This window comes from Culex quinquefasciatus, chromosome 3, assembly GCF_015732765.1.
Source record: "Culex quinquefasciatus strain JHB chromosome 3, VPISU_Cqui_1.0_pri_paternal, whole genome shotgun sequence".
NCBI classification, from domain to species: Eukaryota; Metazoa; Arthropoda; class Insecta; order Diptera; family Culicidae; genus Culex; species Culex quinquefasciatus.
This window is the reverse complement of record NC_051863.1, coordinates 195,969,196-195,990,563: the sequence shown is the minus strand read 5'-3', so window position 1 is coordinate 195,990,563 and position 21,368 is coordinate 195,969,196. Positions and strand designations below refer to the sequence as shown.

Genomic DNA, 21,368 nt, shown 5'->3' with positions numbered 1-21,368 from the left:
GTATTATTTGTATTATTTGTATTTTTTGTATTATTTGTATTATTTGTATTATTTGTATTATTTGTATTATTTGTATTATTTGTATTATTTGTATTATTTGTATAATTTGTATTATTTGTATTATTTGTATTATTTGTATTATTTGTATTATTTGTATTATTTGTATTATTTGTATTATTTGTATTATTTGTATTTTTTGTATTATTTGTATTATTTGTATGATTTGTATTATTTGTATTATTTGTGTTATTTGTATCATTTGTATTATTTGTATTATTTGTGTTATTTGTTTTATTTGTTTTATATGTATTGTTTGTATTATTTGATTATTTGTATTCTTTGTATTATTTGTATTATTTGTTATATTTGTATTTTGTGTATTATTTGTATTATTTGTATTATTTGTATTATTTGTATTATTTGTATTATTTGTATTATTTTTATTATTTGTATTATTTGTATCATTTGTATTATTTGTATTATTTGTATTATTTGTATTATTTGTATTATTTGTATTATTTGTATTATTTGTATTATTTGTATTTGTATTATTTGTATTATTTGTATTATTTGTATTATTGTATTATTTGTATTATTTGTATTATTTGTATTATTTGTATTATTTGTATTATTTGTATTATTTGTATTATTTGTATTATTTGTATTATTTGTATTATTTGTATTATTTGTATTATTTGTATTATTTGTATTATTTGTATTATTTGTGTTATTTGTATTATTTGTATCAGTTGTTTCATTTGTTTCTTGTAATTTTGTAATTTTGTAATTTTGTAATTTTGTAATTTTGTAATTTTGTAATTTTGTAATTTTGTAATTTGTAATTTTGTAATTTTGTAATTTTGTAATTTGTAATTTTGTAATTTTGTAATTTTGTAATTTTGTAATTTTGTAATTTTGTAATTTTGTAATTTTGTAATTTTGTAATTTGTAATTTTGTAATTTTGTAATTTTGTAATTTTAATTTTGTAATTTTGTAATTTTGTAATTTTGTAATTTTGTAATTTTGTAATTTTGTAATTTTGTAATTTTGTAATTTTGTAATTTTGTAATTTTGTAATTTTGTAATTTTGTAATTTTGTAATTTTGTAATTTTGTAATTTTGTTGTTTTGTAAAAATTATCTAATTTGATCATTCTCTTTACCAGTCGATAACGACGTGAATGCCAAAATAAATCCAAAACCATGCCTTTGATTGCAATGATTGCAACAAAACAAAGCCTACACACACACACACACAATCACACACCGAGGCCAGCCGGGCCGGCAAGTTAGCAGAGAAGAAATAGGGTCAATAGTCCACCAAAATTATCAAAATTTTCAATAGAATAAACACTGTTCATTTTGAAATCACCAGTGTTATTTGAAGTTTCAAATTACATTATTATTACATAACATTTCATTCACTTTTTTCTTCAGGTTGCATAATGAAAATGCTTAGCCGAGTACGAATTGTACGCTCCCATCTCGCTATGGAACATCAATAAATTTTATTAGAGTGCAAAATATTATTACATAATTTACTGTTGGCATTATTTCAGTGAAAAATATGTTGAAATTTTGTATTATTTGTATTATTTGTATGATTTGTATTATTTGTATTATTTGTGTTATTTGTATTATTTGTATTATTTGTATTATTTGTGTTATTTGTTTTATTTGTTTTATATGTATTGTTTGTATTATTTGATTATTTGTATTCTTTGTATTATTTGTATTATTTGTTATATTTGTATTTTGTGTATTATTTGTATTATTTGTATTATTTGTATTATTTGTATTATTTGTATTATTTGTATTATTTGTATTATTTGTATTATTTGTATCATTTGTATTATTTGTATTATTTGTATTATTTGTATTATTTGTATTATTTGTATTATTTGTATTTTTGTATTATTTGTATTATTTGTATTATTTGTATTATTTGTATTATTTGTATTATTTGTATTATTTGTATTATTTGTATTATTTGTATTATTTGTATTATTTGTATTATTTGTATTATTTGTATTATTTGTATTATTTGTATTATTTGTATTATTTGTATTATTTGTATTATTTGTATTATTTGTATTATTTGTATTATTTGTATTATTTGTATTATTTGTATTATTTGTATTATTTGTATTATTTGTGTTATTTGTATTATTTGTATCAGTTGTTTCATTTGTTTCTTGTAATTTTGTAATTTTGTAATTTTGTAATTTTGTAATTTTGTAATTTTGTAATTTTGTAATTTTGTAATTTTGTAATTTTGTAATTTGTAATTTTGTAATTTTGTAATTTTGTAATTTTGTTATTTTGTAATTTTGGTATTTTGTAATTTGTAATTTTGTAATTTTGTAATTTTGTAATTTGTAATTTTGTAATTTTGTAATTTTGTAATTTTGTAATTTTGTAATTTTGTAATTTTGTAATTTTGTAATTTTGTAATTTTGTAATTTTGTAATTTTGTAATTTTGTAATTTTGTAATTTTGTAATTTTGTAATTTTGTAATTTTGTAATTTTGTAATTTTGTAATTTTGTAATTTTGTAATTTTGTAATTTTGTAATTTTGTAATTTTGTAATTTTGTAATTTTGTAATTTTGTAATTTTGTAATTTTGTAATTTTGTAATTTTGTTGTTTTGTAAAAATTATCTAATTTGATCATTCTCTTTACCAGTCGATAACGACGTGAATGCCAAAATAAATCCAAAACCATGCCTTTGATTGCAATGATTGCAACAAAACAAAGCCTACACACACGCACACACAATCACACACCGAGGCCAGCCGGGCCGGCAAGTTAGCAGAGAAGAAATAGGGTCAATAGTCCACCAAAATTATCAAAATTTTCAATAGAATAAACACTGTTCATTTTTGAAATCACCAGTGTTATTTGAAGTTTCAAATTACATTATTATTACATAACATTTCATTCACTTTTTTTCTTCAGGTTGCATAATGAAAATGCTTAGCCGAGTACGAATTGTACGCTCCCATCTCGCTATGGAACATCAATAAATTTTATTAGAGTGCAAAATATTATTACATAATTTACTGTTGGCATTATTTCAGTGAAAAATATGTTGAAATTTGTCGTCCAATATTTATTTTCCTAAAAGCGTACAAAAATATGAAGTCGGCCCTATTTGGCTCCTTTGTTCTCGCTGTGCCGCGTGCTGGCCGAGTGCTGAGCAGCAGGCTAGCATGACGCGCTGTTGCCACTTCTGTTGTATGCAACAAAATTGCCTGTCGCGTGCCTGTTGCATGATTTGGGCTGGATAAAAATATTTTTTTGTAGAATATTTACTATAAAAACGAAAACTCATATCAAAACAAATTTATATTCAATGAATAGATAATTGTCTTGAGAAGCGCGTACCAACTTCCTTTTGGACTGACAATGTGGTTTTGCCCTGTTGGGGTTACACGATCAAAAAACAATATGTAGAGTGTAAAAACAGCATGCAACATTCAACTCTCGGACCCAACATTGTAACAATGGTATTGTAAAAATAGTTTTGCTTAGTTGCAAATTGTTCAGAAATTAAAACTCTAGGGGCTAAATCAAAAATCATATCGATATGTTTTATAGTTTTCGAGATATATCAGTTTTAGAAAAAAAAATTTCGAGGACGGGTTTCCGGCTGATGTGCCTCGTTAAGCATAACTTTTGAAGTACTTAACTAAACTTGCTGATTTCAAATAGAGACCTATGAGACTTATACGGTCAAAATCCGTTCATCCAGTTTGGAGATAATCGAGTGACAATTTTTTGACCACCCACCCACCACACAGACATTTACTCAGAACGTGATTCTGTGTCGATAAGTATATGTGATTTTTGAAATTTTTAAAATTTCCGAAATTTTTGAAATCTTTAAATTTTTTTTAAGTTTAGAAATTTTTAAAATTTTTGAAACATTTCAAATTATTGAGATTTCTGATAATTTTAAAAATTTTAAATCTTTTAAAATTTTTAAAATTTTTAAATTTTTTGAAATTTTTAAAATTTTGAAATTTTTAAAATTTTTGAATTTTTTGAATTTTTTTCAATTTTTAATATTTTTGTATTTTTTTCAAAAAAAATTAAATTTTATGAAATTTTTGAAATTCTTGAGATTGAAAATCTTAAAATTTCTAAAAACTTTGAAATTTTTGAAAATTTTGTTATTTTTTTTATTTTTTAAAGTTTTTTAAATTTTTTGAATTCTTTTGACTTTTTTGAAATTTTTGAAGCTTTTGATTTTTTTTTGATTTTTTAATTTTGTTATTTTTTTACATTAAAAATATTGAGCTCAGAATATTTTTAAGAAATTCCGTTTAAACAAAAAAATATTCAAAAAATATAAAAAATATGGAATTACAAATTAAGATCGTAATTTCTCGATCCACGATCGAGATTTCTCAACGGTAAAATTACGATCGTAATTTCTCGATGGTAGATCGAGATTTGTCTATGGTAAGTCATTACGAGAAATCCCGATAGTGAGTCGAGAAATTACGATCGAATGCAATAATCACCACACAAATTAATAAGTTCATTTTTCGAGTGATTTTATTGCCTTTCCCCAGTAATGTGAGGAAGGCAAAAAATGCATTTTTCAATCAAATATTCAAATTTGACTAAAGTGGTGTCGCAGAACTCAAATTTGATGTTAAAGGTAAGTTGGTCATGATTCAATTATCCGAAGTCCCATACAAACCTTCGGATAATCAAGGCTTCGGATAATCGAGTCTGGACTGTAAAAAAATAAAAAATAAAAAAAAGGAAAAATTTAAAATTCAAAAAATGTATTTAATTAATAAAACCTAACATCAAAAATTTTAAATTTCAAAAATAAAAAAAAACTAAAAAAAATAAATTTATCAAATTTTAAAAATAAAAAAAAAACAAAAATTCAGAGATCAAAGAATAAAAAGAAAAGAAGATAAAAAAAAAATAAAATTAAAAGTTAATTTCAATAATTTAAAAAAACAACACAAATATTTATGATTTGAAAAATTCTAAAAATCAAAGAGTAAAAAAAATTAACAAGATTAAAAAAAACTAAGAAACGTTAAAAAATATTTTTTTTTTTAAATTCAGAAAATTTCAGAAATTAAAAAAAATAAACATGTTCCATCATCAGGGGTGCCACAATAATGCCGAAATTTGTATGACCCGATCTCACCCCCAGACCCAATATCACCCCTGATGACGGTACCTAAAATTTTTGAACATTCTGCAAGCTTCGAACACGTATCAAAATTCTCTCAATCGTAAATCGAGGAATTACGATCGATTTCTATCACCATCAGCTCTTGAGAAAAGTTTGAACCCCGTAAGTACTTACACCCGGAACGAGTTCACCGGAGGTTGATGCTTGTGACCGGTATTGTGCTGAACTGTTTGGAAGGCTCTCTTCGCTGACTGATGTAGCTTTGGACGTCGATGATGCAGTGTTACCCTGCGGAACGGAAGTCTGGATCACGTTTTCACATCCGGAGCTACTCTGAACGGCCGGGTTGCCTCCGGGCCCGATGACCGGCTTCACAACATCGGGTTGACCCGTTGCGCGCTGCTCAGTTGAGATCGACTCGGAGTTGATCGGTGGATCCTTTGCACTAGCGGTCTCACCGGCGTCAACTGATGTTTGGATTTGTTTCGCGGTCGCGATCTCGATAGCAGGCGATACTACCGGTCCAACAACCTCTGCGGGTCGAGCGGGAGGATCTTCGGTGGGAGGCAAAGTTGCGTCGGCGGTTGGTCGACTTTGCTCTGCTGTCGACGGTTCTTCTTGCGGAATCAAGTTCGGAGGTTGACTGTTGGTCATGAGGTTCTCCTCGCGGATGATACTGCTTGTCTCTTCCGGAGCGTTGTTGTGGAGTTGTTGAGGTACATTTTCACGATCAGAGTTACTCTGAACCGTTGGGTTGCCTCCAGGCTCTTGAGTGTGTTCATTGATTGGTCCCACAACTGATGGTTGGATTTGATCGACGGTCGCAGCCTTTTCAGAAGTGCTTCCAGTAGAAGAAACCACGAGTACAGTGTCGGAGCAGCACGGACCGCCTTTCGTACCGGAGTTTGCAACTGAAGGAGCGGGGGAATCGCTGTCAAAGGCACCGTATAGCGCTAAATATTTATCGATCGACGCCGACAAGCTCGAAAAACTAGTCGTCTTGACTTTCTCGGACGGTTCCGCCTTCACAACTGCTGGTTGAACCTTTGCGGGTCGAGCGGGAGGATCTTCGGTGGGAGGCAAAGTTGCGTCGGCGGTTGGTCGACTTCCCTCTGCTGTCGACGGTTCTTCTTGCGGTATCAAGCTCGGAGGATGACGCTTGGCCACGAGGTCCTCCTCACGGATGATCTCAATACTGCTTGTCTTTTCCGGAGCCTTGTTGTGGAGTTGTTGAGGTGCATCTACATGACCGGAGCTACTCGGTACATTGACCGGCTTCACAACATCGGATTGTCCCGTTGCGCACTGCTCGGTTGAGATCGGTCCGGAGTTGATCTGTGGATCCTTTGCACTAAAGGTAGCGATCTCACCGGCGTCCGGGCTGCATGGACCGCTTTTCGTGCCGGAGTTTGCAACTGAAGGAGCGGGGGAATCGCTGTCACTGTCGTCGTACAGCGCTAAATATTTATCGATCGACGCCAACAAGCTCGAAAAACCAGCCTCCGACGGTTCCGCCTTCACAACAGCTGGTTGGATTTGTTCCGCGGTCGGCGCCATTCCGGCAGGCGGAACTTCGTGCACAACTTCTGTTGAGGATCGATTGGGCGGACTTTTGGTGGGAAGTGAAGCTACGTCGGCAGTTGGCCGACTTCCCTCTGCTGTCGATGGTTCTGCTTGCGGAATCAAGATCGGAGGTTGACTCTTGGCCACGCGTTCCTCCTCGCGGATGACCTTCGAAGACTTCTTGTGGAGTTGTTGAAGCACATTTTCACGATCGGAGCTACTCTGAACCGCTGGGTCGCCTCCAGGCCCTTCAGCGTGTTCATTGACCGGCCTCACAACTCCTGGTTGGATTTGCTTCGCGGTCGCAGCATTTTCAGAAGTGCTTCCAGTGATCTTCCCGGTTTCATTCTGTTGGGGTTGGACGATCTCAACGGCAGGTGGAACTTCGTGTTCAGTGTCCGTTGACTCACTCACGGAGCCATTTAGAACCGCAAGAATCTCTGCGGATTGAGCGTTAGGATCTGCAGTTGGTCGACTTCCCTCTGCGAGGTCCTCTTCACGAACGATCTTCGAAGATCCAACTTGCGATCCCTGCTCGACACTGCTCGTATTTTCCGGAGACTTGTTGTGGAGGTGTAGAGGCGCATTTTCAGGATCGGAGCTACTCTGAACCGCTGGGTTGCCTTCAGTTTGTTCATTGACCGGACTCACAGCTACTGGTTGGATTTGCTTGGCGATCGCGCTCTCAACGACAGGCGGAACAATGTGTTCAGCGTCGGTTGACGCACTCACGGAGCCAACCTGTGCGGGTCGAGCGTCAGGATCTGCTGTCGACGGTTCTTGTTGCGGTATCAAGCTCGGAGGTTGACTCTTGGCCACGAGGTCCTCTTCACGAACGATCTTCGATGATCCAACTTGCGATCCCTGCTCGACGCTGCTCGTCTTTTCCGGAGTCTTGCTGTGGAGTTGTTGAGTTGTAGTGTGTTCACTGACCGGCCTCGCAACGTCAGCGTTTGCACTGGAAGACTGGATCACGTGTACGGCGTCGAATGACGACGCCGATCGTGTTCCACTAACAGTGATCGTAGCATGATAGCCGTCGAACATTGCGTCAAGTTTATCGAATACCGCCAGCAAGCTCTAGAAAACCAATAAAAACGAAAATTTTAAGAAGCGATATTCAAGATTGCGACCGCCGCTTTCCTTACAGCCGAAATGGTCATCTTCGGTTTGGCACTGTCCGGCGGTTCCACCTTCACAACTGCTGGTTGGACTTTCTTCGCGGTCCCAGCTATTTCAGGTTGCGTTTGTACGATCTCAACGGAAGGAGCGTGGAGTTCGTTTTCAGCGTTAGATGACGGCACCGGAGGTTCCTCACTTTGAACCGCTGCTGAGTCGCCTCCAGGTCCGTCAGTTACTGTGCCGGATAGTCTGTTGAAAAGATCTTCCGCATTCTAGAAAAGAGAAAAAAAAAAAACATTTGTTAATGCATGGATTCAGTTACGACGGCGGATTTCCGTACCTTGATCGGCGGTGATGCCACCTCCACCACGGTTGGCCGTTTTTCCTCCACGGTCTTGGTAGAAACCTGCTCAGCAGTAATGGTACGCTGTTCGGTCGGAATCGTTCCGGTTGTGCTCTGTTGATCAAAAAGTTAAATTAGTCACCCCTGGTAATTTCAAGCGATCGTAACACAGTCCAGACTCGATTATCCGAAGTTGCCTTTCGAAGCTCGACAATCAAAAATAAGACAAACAAAAAAAAAATAATTATTGATTCGAATAATCGAGTCCGGATTGTTAAGTCATCAACATATTTGGATCATCGACCGTAGACTGTTCTTTATGTTGTTATTTGAATAGCTAAGAAGGCATTAGACTATGACAATCAAACAAACTCGCAAACAGGTATGCAGGCTGCCATTTCTGCAAACAAAGCCGACAAACTGCAAAACTCTCAAAAAGTGCGAGTTTGTTTGTCGTAGTCTGATATTTCCTTTGGCATAAATTTCAAAATTAAGATTTTTTTCAATGTTTATGATAACACAGAACTGAAGAAAATCAATTTTAATTAACACAATGACCACCAACTGCATTCAAAACGGGACCACAAGTGAAACAAAAGAAATGCAAAAAAGAAATCAACCACGCGGTTGCACTCCTTCCACAGAATTCCCAAGCTCGAGAAAAGGCGGAATTTCCATACAAATTCCCCTCTTTCTCGAGCTTCGGGGTGTTTTAATAGGCAATCCGACCATTAAAATTTTACTAAAATAGGTGTTGTTTGTAAAAGCATTTTTCATATCGTGATTAGTTTTTCATTACAATTTACTATTTCTGGGCTCTGTATCCAGAACCATCGTTAACAGTCATTAATCCAAAATTGAATGACACCATCTACGACAGGGGTGCTCAAAGTTTTCGAGTGGCGGGCTAAATTTGAAGCTCACATAAGCTTGCGGGCCAAATGCAAAAAAAAATTAAATTGTAGGTATTTTTTCGTCATTTAAATATTAGGGATAAAAACAATTCAACAGTTGGTTCAACTTTAAATTAAAAACAAATATCAAAAATAGTGCAATTTTATGCCTAAGGTTAACCAACATTTTTTTAAATAAAATATATTCCACGGTCTGGTCTAGGTTGATGGATGCTTGATACTTTTGTAACTGAAAACAATCGTTGTTGAAAAAATTTAATAAAAGAAAAGAAAAATGGTCTTATCTTGTTTTTTCATTTTTTTTTTTTATTATTTAATGTAAATTGATATTCTTCCTAGGGTGCATGATACTGATGATACTCGTCGGTTGACACCCAGGCGAGGAACATCCCGGAAGGAGCCCAACTACATCCGTAGTGCTGTTTGGACAAAACAGCATGGCTCTGGTTCCTTGCAAGTGTCCTATTTTGTTACCTCCACGTTGGCTTGGTTCTCATGATGACCTAGCTGGTGGCCTGTGGAAACGGCTCGTAAATCTTTGACCGCCGTGGGTCAGAATCGAGACGGCTAAATGAAAGGGGCGCGCCAATGTGGGACAGGGAAGTAATTTGTGATTGTAGACGGTATTGTTTTGATTCGCAGTATGTTGAGTCAACTGCTGTGGATGTACCTGAAACATCGCACAACGGGGTTTCTCTTCTCTTCATTCTCAGCTACCACCTACCTTCTGTTTATTTTGTTTCACTGATTTTCTAACGCGGCTTCTGTTTACTATCCTCCATTTGATTTCGATTTTACTCATTTGATTCTCTTATTTCTCAACGCTTTTCCACTCGTTTATTTATGCGCTTATTTGCATCAAACCCTACGTAATGTACCACCCCCGGCCGAGTTAAAAGGCGTAACCGGAAAAGAAGGTGTGCATGCCTGGCACGAACACTCAAAGCGTGTTCTAGCGTGTTGCTCGTACTGACTCAGAGCAAGGGTGAGATGTAGGTGTAAGGGCAGTGCGTGTTCGTCGGGAACCTGGTGCATAAGATCGGTCAAGGCCCGTTCTTACACTGAAAATTGCGAATTGCGAAATTGATATTCTTCCAATTTTAATAATATTTCATAAAATTTAGGTCAGGCTGAATCACATGATACGTACTCAATTCGTAACCAAAATGTCACGAGTTCGAATCCCAAGGAGGGGCTTTTATAAGTGCCTACAAAGTTTGGGGCTCAGCCCATACAAATGTTGCGTCATGACTCTTCAATTAATATGGAATACTTTTATTTTTGCTGTCTTTGCAGTTTTCCACATTAGTAAATTCTGAACGTTTCAGAACCCATAATTTTTTTTTAAGTTTTTGACGAAATTTACGAAATTTACAATCACATTTACACGTGTAAAATTGTTTCAACAAAATAGATTCAACAAAATATCTATTTCGTTAGTTTTATATTAACAAGAAAATAAATGTCAACTAAACCTTAATTTTAAGAATTATAAAATCACTTAACAGGTGATCATTCAAAATGGGTCCGCGGGCCATACTGAAGTCACCCCTGATCTACGACCTTAAGGTGAAGCCGTTGATCATTTTCGATAAAAAATAATCATCACTCTAAAATGCTCTGTATCTCATTAAATTTAACGAATTTCTGCACCAAAATGAATCAGCATGTGTCGGTTGTTGCCTTCTTGAAGCCATTGAAGGAATTTTTGATCTTAATCAATTGTGCTTCAAAATTTATATAATTTTGTGGTACAGTCATTGACATCCTAGTTGGCAATCATTGATTAATGACGATTTCCATAACTTCGCAAGGAATGGGATTATCGTTACCAAAATGAATCAGCATGTGTTGGGTAGTATTCTAAACATTTTGTAGAAGAAATTTTGTCAAAATATTGATAGGGGCGCAAAATTTATATCTTTGAACGAAAAATCATGGCAATGATGGAAGTCTTCACGTTAAAAGTAAGGAAAGAAAAAAATACGATTTGTTTTGTTCGCTATCCATTATCTAATGTCCCTTACAAATAATACAAATACCGTAATCTGGGGTGAATCGGGACTACAGTCTGAATAGGGACAGCAGTTTTTAGAGCACTTAAAGCTTTTAAATTTGGAAATGGATGTACACATTTTGTTGGCCTGAGTATGTTCTAACCGAAACCAACCAGAAAAATCAAAATATTGTGCCCCAACATGGTTAAAACTGCTGTCCCAATTCGCCCCATGTGTCCCGATTGACCCCAGTTTAAGGTACAAATAAATAATCGAAACTTTCGAAAATTGATGCTTCGGATAAAAGAGTCTGGTCTGTATTTAAGAATTTTCATTATATAATGATTAATGATTAATATTTAATAATATTTAATAATTTATTATTTAATAACTAAAGAATTTTAGAATTTAGAAATTTTAGTTATATATTTAATATTTTTGAGTTTTTTTAATTTGAAAATTTAAAAATAAACAAAATTAAATTAAATTAGAGTGGGTGTATTTTTCAATTTTAAATTTTAAAAATTTACATGTCTAGAGTTTATATTATTAGGTCCTATAAACACATGAGAGACAATAGTTTATTGGTCCTTTAGAAAAAAATCTGGAAGTTAATATATTTAAAAGATAAAGATATCGTTTTTTTAGATACTGAATTTTAATATTTCAATCAACTATCAAAGTATAAAAATGTTTTAGTTTTAGAAATAAAAAAAAGAATTTATTGATTTTAACGAATAATTTTTTGAAATTTTAGATTTTTTCAATGAATTAATTTACGATTTGTTAATTTTTTTAATCAGTTTTTAATAAAATTTCTACCTTCATGAAATTTTAAAACATTCTTAAGGTGAAACTGGACGTTGGCTAACAAAAAACTTTTATTTTCGCATTCGCATTCGCATGGAGCTGGTGATCTTAGCGGGTTGCAGACTGGATTTCTTCATGTATGTGTGATGATTGTCCAGCTCAGGTTGCATAGAAATTGATTAAAGGGAATTAAAACCAATTCTACCCGAACAGGACAGGCAGCACCATGAAAGCCATCCATTGCCGGCCGCTCCCATCTCCACCATACACCGGGATAGGAATAAGGATTAGAAGCACGGGAAGTGTTGATGCTAAACTTACTTAGAAAAAGGTAGCGAAACCGCAGGCTCTTTTTCCCAACCCTATTGTGGAACTCGATCAAACTGACCGCTTGGCCAAATTTGATCGAATTTAAACAACAAGGCTGCGAAAGCATCGCGTGGAGTTGGTAGTTGTACAAGGTAAAGGTCTGGGAGTCGCCCTAAGCAAGCGATACGACCGTTGGCATAAGTGAGGTTAAAGGTTGGTTAATTTTATTCTCAAGGCAGACTATCGGAAGCTGCTGTCGGTTGGCCAACAAAAAACTTCTATGCGACTAAAGTCAATGTTCAAACTCGACAGATTGTTTGCCTACGTCTTCTTTTCCATCTGCCAAACAGAGAACTTTTTAAGATATGATGGTTTTCTTAAAAATGCATTCAAAAAACGAGAGTCGTGGAATCACCATGGCGGACCTTCCCGTATCCCCTTTAATTCATGACAAGAGACCATCCATAAACCAAGTGGACATTTTTATTTGGATTTGGAGTTTTTTTTCGGAGATGGAAGGCCTCTAAATACTTGAAAAAAGAAAAATCTTAGGAAGGTGGCAGGGAAGGGAAATAAGTACCTGCACTTGAAGTAAGGTAACTACGATAAGCACCGAACTTTAAAATATTTGGGTGCGGTGCTGGTGCATATTTTTCAAACAAGGTAACTATGACCTGTTTTTTTTACCACAGAAAAAAATATTGTTGTCAACATTGTCATTTAGAACTTGGTTTTTGGTCAGTTCCTAGAAGATTCTGTACTTCTTAAGGAGCAATGGCATGTTACAATGTGGCCAAAATTAGACATCAGTGACCGAATTGTGAGTGTAGATCTTGAGAAAAAGACTGCTTCGTGTCCTATTTTTGAGCAGACTTTCGAAATGGTAAAAAATACTGTCTTCATGCGACCCGAAATAGGGTCAATTGGCGTGGAGGCACTGAATCCTTCAAAAATATGAGGCAGACGAATATGATAATGAACCGTGAATAATACAGGATGTTCTTGGAGCAGCTGTTTAGATCTAATGAAAAGCCACTTTGAACGCATGACACAATCCCCTTGTGTCCCTCAATCTCTATGAGAAACTTTTCAAAAATGTCATCCGTCAATTCTCGCAAGGTCAAACCCGAGCTGAGGGAAATGCTTTGGCAATTCTTCCCGTTTCCAAAAAATGCCAAGAAGCAAGATGATTAACATTTAAACTTACACCTACAGCAATTATTTCCAAATCTACATACAAATATCATCAATCTAATGCCTAAATTAAAAAAAAACCTTGCAAAAAATAAGCACCTTCAAACTGGGGTGCTTATTATAAGCACCCAAAATAATGGGTTCTGGTGACAACTAAAGCACTGCACCTTTGATATTTCGCAAAACATGGTGCCTATGTTCGTTCTCTGGAAGGTGGAGAAATAATATGGGCGGTTTAAAAGTGTTACGTCGTTTATGGACAACCCCTTACCTTTTTTTGTGCATGGGAGTAATTTTGATCTCCATTTTAAATATTTTAATCATTTGATCTTATAAGTTAAACGTACCTTTGCATTCGAAGAAGCGACCTTGTCGGCAGTCCGGGCCACACATCCAGCGTTGGTCGACGGCACAGCTAATTCCCCACTCCCGGATCCACTCGGTACCGCTGGGTTGTTTCCAACCTTTTTCGCCGACCGGGCGGGAGGATCGTCCAGCGATTCCTCTTTCACCGTCACCGGTGGTCGACTTTCCCCTGCCGGCGATGGTTCTTCCTTCAGAATCAACGTCGGAGGTTGACTCTTGGCCACGAGGTCCTCCAATGACGCTGGCGCTGTCGACCTCTCTTCGTCAATCGGAGCCTTGTTGGGGAGTTGTAGAGGCACTTCGTGTTGGTTTGTTATTGCAGCGATGTCGGCCATTAATGTCTAGAAAAGATAAAATATTCAAGATTTTATCGGCGATTTTCTTCCACCGGTCAGGATTACCTTCGCACTGGAGGAAGATTGAACCACGGGTACGGCGTCGGATGACACATTTTGAACCTCTGCCTTTCTAGCGGGCTCCTGCGAAACAGTTTGCTCCGGTTCAACAGGATGTTCGGAGTTGTTCTTGGCGCTCTCGCCGCTGGACGGCGTAAACAGAGGTTCGGACGTAACTGTGTCCTTTCCCCCACCTACTTGGGACTCTTGGGAGTTGGCCTCAAGCTGGGCGTTGGACATTTGCAACGGATCATGGGTGGCATTGAATAGAGAGTTTGCGAATTGATCGTTTGGATCTACGAACACGATGCTGTTCTGGCATTCACTGTCGGACGAGGTCAAATCGATGACACTTGTTGCTTCTAATTCGTCCTGCTCCTCTTCGGAATCAACGGTACTGTCTATAGTGAAGCGACGCCTTTTGGGTAGCGACAGAAGCTGCGGTTCGAGGGAATCTTTCATCATCTGCTCGTACTCCTGGGTGTTGATATCGAGCGATTCGTCGTCCAGCAGTCTTCGGACAGAACCATTCGCTTTCTGCACTGGACTGGCGACCTGTTCGATCACCACCGGATCACCCTCCGTGCCACCTACTCGTGAACCGCTGGCCGCATCGTGCCACACGCCAGCTTCCAACTGCCGGACTGGTTTGTGCTTACGTGCCCTTCGTTGCTCGATTTGCATCAGCAGCTCTCGCTGGTCGGCGCGCAGCTTGTACCGTGGGTCGTTCACGTTGATGTAGACGGAAACCCTCCTTCCTTTGCATGCGTAACGCTTGTACATGGCCACCACAGCCGGATCGTACGTTCCATCGAGGACAGATTTGGTGAAAAGTACGTTGTCTTCGGCGTTTTCCTTTTCATTCGGGGCCTTGTCCACGAAGCTGACGGTGATGGAGTACACCTTCCGTAGGTACGGATACTGAAGGCGGTCGATCAGCTCCTGATCGTCGGTGAATCGCGTTTTGGAAAGTTTAAACACGAGACTTCTCTTGAAGTACGCCCTCAGCACTTGCCAGCATTGCAGCGGCACGCCGTCGAAATCGTTCAGCTCAAGGGCGATCCGCTTCCAGCCACTCTGTTCGTCCCGTTGGACTTCCTCGAAATGTTTGGCCAATGTTTCGATCAACTTCTTGCTGAAGGCAAAGCTGTACTGAGGACTGAAATAAAGTTAGAACAATAATTTAAAAGATCAGTCAAGCTAGGAAAAAGACTATAAAACGGAAATTTAGGTCGCTCCGGAATAAGATCCGACAGCAAGTTAGCATGGGTTTTCGTTTGGTTGTTGAAAAAGTTAGGCTAAATCATTTCGTGCTTTCCACAATATTGAGGAGGGCTTTAAGCATGTTTAATTTACTAATCACTTACTTGGTCATTTCAGCACAATTCATTGAAGTAATAAATAGCCAACATTTTTCTAATACACATATTTCCCGTAACTTTTTAGATAAGTTTTAAGTTTTGTTGTCAAAATTCGCGCGGTAACTTCAAAGCCGGTTTCTGTTTTGTTTTGACAGCTCTTTCTTCGCTTCAAACAAGCAAATCTGTTTACTTCGATACACGCCAAACGTGAAATGTAAAAAAATCAAAATTGACTTACTTATTCCATAGAGTTATCTAAGCCTGCTCTCACGCACACTAGCACGCCATTTGTTTTGCTGGCCGGTACAAAATTTAACCTCAATCTTTTTCGTGTACGTACACGCAATACATGCGCACGTAGATAACTCTATAGTTTGTTCAACGAATGTTTCAACAAACCTGTTGAAAAATTTAGAAATTCAAAATAAAAATTACAATATTTTTTTAAATACAAGCTCAACAAAATCTGGAGTTTTTTTAAAAGGCCCTATATTATCCGCGCACCACCAAACCGAAGTGCGCATCTCTTCTGTTCCGCAAAAAATCTGTTGCGCCATACAAAAATTGAGTGGTTTGTCGTAAGCGTGTACATCAGCCCGTGGCGCAACAGGCTTTGACAGGTTGCGCTCGTATTTTGATTTTTGTCTGCCTTCACAATAAACCAAATTTTCATTTTTTGCTTTTTGGGTGTTTTTGAATACCCCTGACTAAAGGCGTTTCTAAAAACACCCAAAAAGCAGAAATTGAAAATTTGGTTCATAGGACCTTTAAAAAAAAATTCCAGAATTGTTGTTTTTTTGCTCTAGAAAACGTATTGATCGTAGCGAAAGATCAAACTGCAAATCAGTTATATGTTCATTGTTTTAACAATTTTTGTTTAGCGTACAGAGTCGACAGCGTTTCATCCGAGACACACACCTTTGTCGACTTTGTGTGAGTCGCTGCTAAATCAAGGTGGGCTTGATATTTTATTTAATAGAGGAAAATCTCTTAAGAATTTCAAAAAAAATATTTTTTTCTTGTCACCCTTTGTAAACAAAAAATCTGGAGCAACATTTGAAAGGGGCGGTACAACATTGCTCTTACGGCCTCTAGTCCAATTTAAACGCGTGTAATGAGAGGCCGTAAGAGCAATGTCGTACCGCCCCTTTCAAATGTTGCTCCAGAAATACTCAAATACGGTCAGCTGTAAATTTGATTGGCATTTGAAAGTCCTATCAAAGTTACCACGGGATATCAATATCTCCCCAGTTTACGATTATTACATGATTTTGCTTAATCGATGCAAAAGTTTACATTGTAAACGCTCGAGTAAAAATCTGTTAGGGATTAATTCAAAGATTTTTTGTACGAAAGTTCAGAGCTTCCAACTTGCTGAGTTTTACGCTTTTTTGCGTTTTTTATGAGTCTTCTTTCCCAAGAGATTCATTCCTTTCTGGGGGATGCTGGTCTCGGGTATGTTGTGCCCTTTGAGCAAAGGCCAAAGGATTAACCGCACTGCTGGCCTGGGCTGACCACGTTTTCCCGGTTGCACGTGCACGTGGTGCAAAAACCTCATCATCGGGAGTTTGTTCGAGGTCAGCCAGGTTCAATTGGTCCGACTTTTGGTGTTGCTGGACTTTCAAGAATAACGTCTCTGCATCCTATGGGTCTTTTTATTCATGGCTGTTATTGAGTTGCTATAAAATTTTATTTTAAACCAAATCATATTCATAAGCTAAGATAAAAAAAGTCTCATCCTCTCAAGCTCAGCCTTGAGCGTTATGCAAAGACCCCGCAGATCGTCTTCTCGATCAGACTGGAATTCCAGCAGCAGCAGCAGCGCAAACAATCCTCAGGTGTTCAATAAATACTCCATCGGCAAGCAAGCCAAAGGATGTGAGTACAACCTCGATGATAAAAAAAGGCGAACGCATTTCAGCAGCCTCCAAGAAACCAGTCAACCATCCCAGAGACACCTTATAAGGCATCGTCGGACCGCGGAGAAGAGAATCAACATCAAGTTCAAGGCAAACCGTAAGTCTACCTAGCATGTGGCTGAGGACGGAGATGGTACAAGTCGGGGATGCTAGAGCGCACTAATGGCGGCGTATCATGATTTTTGGACCACTTCAAAAAAGTCGTCGTCGTTTTCGGACGACCAACGCGGCCCGATGGCATCCCGCTGCGTTTGTTAATATCTAAGGCCATTTATGGAAGCTAAATTGGTTCTTTTTTCTGTACCGTGGCCACCAACCACAGACGGGTGGGGAGTAATCAGAACGTTGTGGTTGGGCTTTTCTACAGTTCTTTGACATGAAGTGGATGAAAATGTGACTAAATGATTCATAATCTTCTCTTCCATATAAAAAATTTCGACGGTTTTGTTCGAACGCGAATCAATTCAACACGGAAGGTCGGATCGAGATGCTCTTTGTTGCGTTGGGTTCGTATAAGTCCAAGGAAGGTTTATACGCTAACTTATTGACACTTTGGCCACTCCGGAACCGATTCCCGAGTATCGGCAAATGGTATGAAGAAAGTTTTTTTTTTTTTTTTTTTTTTTTTTTTTTTTTTTTTTTTTTTTTAATTTATATTTATTCAAATTTCTTTTCCATGTACATTCATTCAGTTAAAATATTATTGAGTGTCCAATTACAAACGATGACTTTTCACCTCAATTCTAAATACTAGCAACTTTCATTTATTCATGAAAATATTGTAGCTTTCGCTATTCAGTGATTTCAAATGTAGGAGGTCCTACATGTACAAAAGGGAAAAGGGATACCTTAAAACTAACTTATAAACTATATAAAGAGCGGATCAATGCAGCTGAAGACTGCAATGATTTTTGTCGAAATGCATCAATTATCTTATTGGACATAACATCCAAAGTGTCAACTTCGGCTAATTGATGAAGTTCACTGGTGCTGAACCAGGGAGGAAGTTTCAGAATCATTTTCAGAATTTTGTTCTGAATCCTCTGAAGTTTTTTCTTCCTGGTTAAGCAACAGCTTGTCCAGATCGGCACAGCATAAAGCATGGCAGGTCTGAAAATTTGTTTATAAATTAACAGTTTATTCTTGAGACAAAGTCTAGAATTCCTGTTTATAAGTGGATACAAACATTTAATATATTTGTTACATTTAACCTGGATACTTTCAATGTGATCCTTGTAAGTAAGGTTTTGTCAAAAGCAAGTCCAAGATATTTGACTTGATCCTCCCACTTTAAATTTACCTCATTCATCTTTATAATGTGATGACTTTTGGTTTAAGAAAATCGGCCCTTGGTTTGTGAGGGAAAATAATAAGTTGAGTTTTGCAGCATTTGGAGTAATTTTCCATTCTTTCAAATAAGAATTGAAAATATCCAAGCTTTTGTAATCTTCTTGTGATGACACGAAGGCTTCTGCCTTTGGCGGAGATGCTTGTGTCATCAGCAAAAAGTGATTTCTGACATCCTGGGGGCAAATCAGGCAAGTCAGAAGTAAAAATATTGTATAAAATTGGACCCAAAATGCTTCCTTGAGGGACGCCAGCACGTACAGGTAGTTGATCAGATTTGCTATTCTGATAACATACCTGCAGAGTACGATCCGTCAAATAATTTTGAATAAATTTCACGATATAAATCGGAAAATTAAACTTTTTCAATTTCGCAATCAATCCTTTATGCCAAACACTGTCAAATGCTTTTTCTATATCAAGAAGAGCAGCGCCAGTAGAATAGCCCTCAGATTTGTTGCTTCGAATTAAATTTGAAACTCTCAACAACTGATGAGTAGTTGAATGCCCAAGGCGAAATCCAAACTGCTCATTAGCGAAAATTGAATTTTCATTAATGTGCGTCATCATTCTATTAAGAATTATTCTTTCGAATAATTTACTAATAGATGAAAGCAAACTAATGGGCCGATAGCTTGAGGCTTCAGCAGGATTTTTATCCGGTTTCAAAATCGGAATTACTTTGGCATTTTTCCAACTACTGGGAAAATATGCCAAATCAAAACATTTGTTGAAAATTTTGACCAAGCAACTTAAAGTTGCTTCTGGTAATTTTTAATTAAAATGTAAAAATGCCATCCTCACCAGGGGCTTTCATATTTTTAAATTTTTTGATAATAGATTTTATTTCATGCAGATCCGTATTAAAAACTTCATCTGATGAAAATTCTTGTTCAACAATATTCTGAAATTCTATTGAAATTTGATTTTCAATAGGACTCAAAACATTCAAGTTGAAATTATGAGCACTCTCAAACTGCTGAGCAAGTTTTTGAGCTTTTTCCCCATTAGTTAATAGAATATTATCACCATCTTTTAAAGAAGGGATGGGTTTTGAGGTTTCTTAAGAACCTTTGAAAGTTTCCAAAAGGTTTGGAATAAGGTTTAATTTGTTCGACATCTCTTGCGAACTTTTCATTTCGCAGGAGAGTGAATCTGTGGTCAATAACCTTTTGCAAATCTTTTGAATTCGCTTCAGTGCAGGATCACGAGAACGTTGATACTGTCTTCGGCGAACATTTTTCAGACGAATCAGAAGCTGAAGATCGTCATCAATAATGGGAGAATCAAATTTGACTTGGACTTTAGGAATAGCAATATTCCTAGCATCCAAAATTGCATTAGATAAAGATTCCAAGGCTGAATCAATATCAGCTTTGGTTTCTAAAACAAAATTATGATTTAAATTATTCTCAATATGATGCTGATACCTGTCCCAATTAGCTTTGTGGTAATTAAACACAGAACTATTGGGTCTGGTAACTGCTTCATGAGAAAGTGAAAAAGTTACTGGAAGGTGATCAGAATCAAAATCAGCATGAGTCACTAAAGGACCACAATACTGACTTTGATTTGTCAAAACCAAATCAATTGTTGATGGATTTCTAACAGAAGAAAAGCAAGTTGGCCCATTCGGGTATAAAACCGAATAAAGACCAGAAGTGCAATCTCTGAACAGAATTTTACCATTGGAATTTACTTTTAAATTATTCCAAGATTGGTGTTTGGCATTAAAATCACCGATGATCAAAAATCGAGATCTATGCCGAGTAAGTTTATTCAAATCCCCTTTGAAATAATTTTTATTTTCCCCAGTGCACTGGAAAGGCAAATATGCAGCTGCAATCATAATTTTCCCAAAAGAAGTTTCAAGTTCAATGCCCAAACTTTCAATAACTTTTAACTTAAAGTCACGTAACGTGCTATAAGTCATACTACGGTGGATAACTATTGCAACTCCACCGCCATTTCGATTCATTCGGTTATTAGTTATAACTTTATAATCTGGATCACTTTTCAAATAAGTGCCAGTTTTTAAAAATGTTTCGGTTATAACAGCGACATGCACGTTATGAACTCGTAAAAAGTTGAAAAATTCATTTTCTTTCGCTTTTAAAGAGCGAGCATTAAAATTCATAATATTGATGGAATTACTTAGATCCATGATTAAACTTCAGGGTAAGAACAACATCATTCGCAAATTTTAATCCAATCTGGATTGCTTCCATCATGGATGTAGCATTACTCATTGTTTGAATCAAACCAAACAGTGAGTTTTGCAAAAAGTCATTTTTCAAACGTAACATCGCCGAGATCAGAAGATCCCAAAGCGTTGCCAGCAGAAAAATTTTCAAATGAGATTTGAGGTACCTGCCCAATTTCAGAAAGATTGGTAGAGGATTTAAAATTCGTGGATGAACCCGAAACGACGTTAGCATAAGAAATGCCATTGTTGTTACCTAACTTTTCCACGGTAGGGGTATTTCTAGAATTGTTCGAGTGAGACAGCACGAACGTTTGATTTAAAGATGCAGGTACAACCTGACTTTGAGAAAATTTC

The 21,368-nt window shown here is 36.5% G+C and overlaps 1 protein-coding gene across 3 annotated transcripts in view; it reads right to left on the bottom strand.

Moving 5' to 3' along the window:
- LOC6038702 (mucin-17) overlaps nucleotides 1-15,708 on the bottom strand; it is a 49,757-nt gene extending 34,049 nt beyond the window's left edge. The window contains exons 1-7 of one of the 3 annotated variants that reach the window (XM_038261938.1): nucleotides 15,549-15,708; nucleotides 14,188-15,340; nucleotides 13,768-14,127; nucleotides 8,194-8,310; nucleotides 7,880-8,125; nucleotides 6,213-7,811; nucleotides 5,343-5,699 (exon numbers count right to left, since the gene is read on the bottom strand). In XM_038261938.1, coding sequence (XP_038117866.1) covers nucleotides 5,343-5,699; nucleotides 6,213-7,811; nucleotides 7,880-8,125; nucleotides 8,194-8,310; nucleotides 13,768-14,127; nucleotides 14,188-15,340; nucleotides 15,549-15,571 — 3,855 coding nt within the window. In that variant the 5' untranslated portion in view covers nucleotides 15,572-15,708. Of the gene's footprint in view, nucleotides 1-5,342; nucleotides 7,812-7,879; nucleotides 8,126-8,193; nucleotides 8,311-13,767; nucleotides 14,128-14,187; nucleotides 15,341-15,548 lie in introns of all 3 variants that reach the window. The other 2 variants (XM_038261939.1, XM_038261937.1) reach the window with 2 other exon arrangements.
- Between the last annotated feature and the right edge of the window lie 5,660 nt (nucleotides 15,709-21,368).